General features: G+C 43.6%; 1 protein-coding gene across 1 annotated transcript in view; it reads right to left on the reverse strand.

Moving 5' to 3' along the window:
• LOC102676147 (nucleolar protein 4-like) overlaps positions 1–2015 on the reverse strand; it is a 39447-nt gene extending 37432 nt beyond the window's left edge. The window contains exons 1-2 of the mRNA XM_031511873.1: positions 1962–2015; positions 1528–1582 (exon numbers count right to left, since the gene is read on the reverse strand). Of these exons, the coding sequence (XP_031367733.1) occupies positions 1528–1582; positions 1962–2015 (109 nt within the window). The remainder of the gene's footprint in view (positions 1–1527; positions 1583–1961) is intronic.
• Between the last annotated feature and the right edge of the window lie 1302 nt (positions 2016–3317).

A 3317-nucleotide genomic window follows, 5' to 3' on the forward strand; every position in this document is an offset into this window, starting at 1 on the left:
CTAGACAAAGTGAGTCACATGGGTGAGTCGAAGCGCCCATGAGGATCGATATCTCTCCACCCCCATGATCGTATCACGAAGCCATGATCGGCTGAGTATCTCGCCGCACTCGAGATTTCCCTCCAGTTCCAGCGTCGATTCGTTCGAGCGGGAGAATTAGCAGTGACACGTAGAAGGGTACTCGTGTCGCGGCAGAACGAAAGCACCGGGAGAGAGAGAGAGAGAGAGAGAGAGAGAGAGGGAAGAGAGGAGGGGAGAGGAGAGAGAGAGAGAGAGAGGGAGGGAGGAGAAGGAGAGATTTATTAGCAGCCGGATAAAGTTGGCGGGTGACGGGGAACGGCGTGACGTCTAAATCATTCAGCCTGTTCAATAATGCAGAAACGCGACGCCACCATCGTGTACGATTTGGGTCAGATTCTCGAAATGGACGCCGACCTGACCCCGTACAAGGGGACAACGAACGTCAAATTGAACGATTCGCCGTCTCTCTGGCTAGAGTTCGTCGATCTTTGTTGAGAATGATTTTAATTTGTAGCTGGTTTCGTGCGGATTTTTCATGGGGATGAGAGGGGTGACTAGACCCTCGTCTCTCGTGTCGTCCCTTCGAATGACAATTCGAGAGTTTGAGAGGCGTGATTCCTTTTTTTAAAAATGCAGCGATATTGCACTTGGGTTTCTCTTAAGGAGTATCTTTTAAAGTGGAAAGATACGAGGATACGTGGGATAAGAGGGATGAATAAAAGTTTGGGTATAAGGTAGGAATTTATGCTTGTCCGGTTTTTGCATTGAACAATTTTCTATGGTAAACTAAAGTTGTTAAAATTAAATGTGTATATATTATTTACAGTGGATTTATTTGTACATATATATATATATATAATTCCTCTTATTATTTAAAATGACGTGTGAGAAGGAGATAAAATATGGAATAAGGATTTTTATACGGTGAAATTAAATACATGCATCGATATCTATTCTAGTATTTCGAAATATGTACATTCGGAAATTTAATAAAATCCCCGCGAAATTTTTTCATTCCGATCGCAATTATTAATATTTTTAGAAATAGTATTTTTCCAATATACATTTCAAAATCTACAATCCTCGAAATATCAAAAAAAAAAAAAAATCGTAATTCAAATTCTACATTCCTCTTGGAAATTAGCTTCTGAATATCTAGGGGTCACCAAGAAAAATCACTAGATCATTAACGTTTCACGTTGCACCAAAAATATCTGAGACTCGCATGGAAAATATCGAAGAATTTTACATATATTTCGATGCGAAAGAACGGAATTTAAAAGAGATTATTGCAATCGATTAATTAGAGCGGAGAATTCTCTGGCAAAAAGTCTCTACGCGTCACCGTCAAATCAATTTTTCTACGTAAGTAAGAGCGTGACATGAAAAAACGTCGCGGGCCGCGATCGCCTCCGACACGAATGGAAGAACAACAAGGTCCACGAGTGTGTGTATGTATATGTATGTGTATGTGTGCGTGTACGAGTAATGAAAGGTTTTGCTTACTCGAGTAGTGATCCTCCTCGGATATGTCGGCTGGCTCCGGGGTCGAGATGTTTTCCTGCAACAAGATGCAAACGCGTCGTTAGCGCCAGTGCAACCACCGCCACTTGTCGAACGATTTTCTCGCGCGAGAGGTGCAAAAGAGCTTTTCAACTTTTTTCCCCACAAACGGCCCCCACGTGCTTTTCGCACCACAACCACCACCACCACCACCACCGCCGNNNNATCGTAATTCTTAATAAGAGAGGACGCGGCGAGGAAATATAAAGCGGTATTCACTATTTTAACGTACGCCTCGCGAAAAAAAATTTTATAATATTTATTGCACTCGAGTTTTTACCACTCACTAGTACTAGTAGCAGCGAGATAAAATAGCGAATTCGACGAGCGAAGAGAAACAGTTTTCCAAATTTATCTATTCATTTATTTTTATTTACTTCCCTTCGTTTTTCGAAAACATGGAAGCGAGAAGGTAACAGTTTGTGAGACATCTGGCGGCCGATTCAAAAATCACCACTGAACGATATATCTCTTACTTAAATTATCAACCTCGATAACATCCTCAACAATATTTTTCCTCTCGAACTCGTCTCAATAAATAAATTTAAATTTCCCGTAAATTCAAAAAAAGAAAACAACATTCCAAAAAATAGGGAATAGACGAGAAGATTGCCAGGAAGAGAACCGAAAAGTGTTAAAAATTCGAGGGATCGAAAAAGATCCGGAGAAGAATCTATCGGAGAAGGCGAGCCTCTCGCGTTTCACGGAATCGCGATTGTCTTCGTCCGCGATTGCGCCACGCTCGAAACTCACCGACACAGCCGTACTTTCCGTACACCCACGGAACGGCCGTGGACTTTATTGTCCCGGATCGAGAGCTGGCGGCGGCGGCTTGCGGTTCGTCCGAACGCAAATTACTTACGCCTCGGCTCGGCGACGTGCCGTGGGAGACGGGAGATCGAGGCACGTCGAGAATCTCGAGGATCGATACGCCGCTCTTGGAGGGGGAGGGAAAGAAAAATTGCCGGATAAATAATACGATTTGGGTGATTCGCGGGTAAAAAGAAGATATAAAGCGACCATATATATATATATAACGTTGTTGGTTAAACAATAATGGTACTTGGCTGGTGGATACTTGTGATATCACGGCGAGGATAAGTGTTGTCTATGGTATTTAAGGAATGATCTACGCATATTGACAAACGATTATTTCAAGTAATGTACACAGTGGACGGGCGTGTATTTAAAGAACACGCTCGTGGTGTGTGCTTGGAGACAGGAAGGGAGATGTGCAGGTCTTCGACTGCATATTGAATGCGAGTAACGATCGTTATACGATTACAAGCCCGTGGATAATCCGCGTGGATGATGATGATGATGATATTTAAAGAACGATCTATTCGAATCTGTTCTTCCTTCCCTCCACGATATATAATATATAATTTCATATAACATACGCAGCTTCATCCGACCGATAATATTACTCTGGTGAAAACTAGATTTTAAAATTCTCTTTAAAATTTTCCACCTCGATCCTATCGAATCGATCGCAGACACGATCGGTCCTTTCCTCGTCACCCAGGCGAACGAAACGAGGCGAGAGCTCGGCGGTTTCGCAAGGCGCGCACAGGCCTGGCCGGGATAGGGACTTCTCCTATCTGTGTCAGGTCTCGTGTTGCAACTGCAGAAGGTCGACCGGTGTACGCGTCGCGCGGAGAGCACGGCCAATTGATACAGGCCGCAATTTTGTCCGCGCCGGTGTTGTGGAGGCCGTGCAAAAAGTGTGCGCG

The sequence above is a fragment of the Apis dorsata genome, unplaced genomic scaffold, assembly GCF_000469605.1.
Source record: "Apis dorsata unplaced genomic scaffold, Apis dorsata 1.3 scaffold_357, whole genome shotgun sequence".
Classification (NCBI taxonomy): domain Eukaryota; kingdom Metazoa; phylum Arthropoda; class Insecta; order Hymenoptera; family Apidae; genus Apis; species Apis dorsata.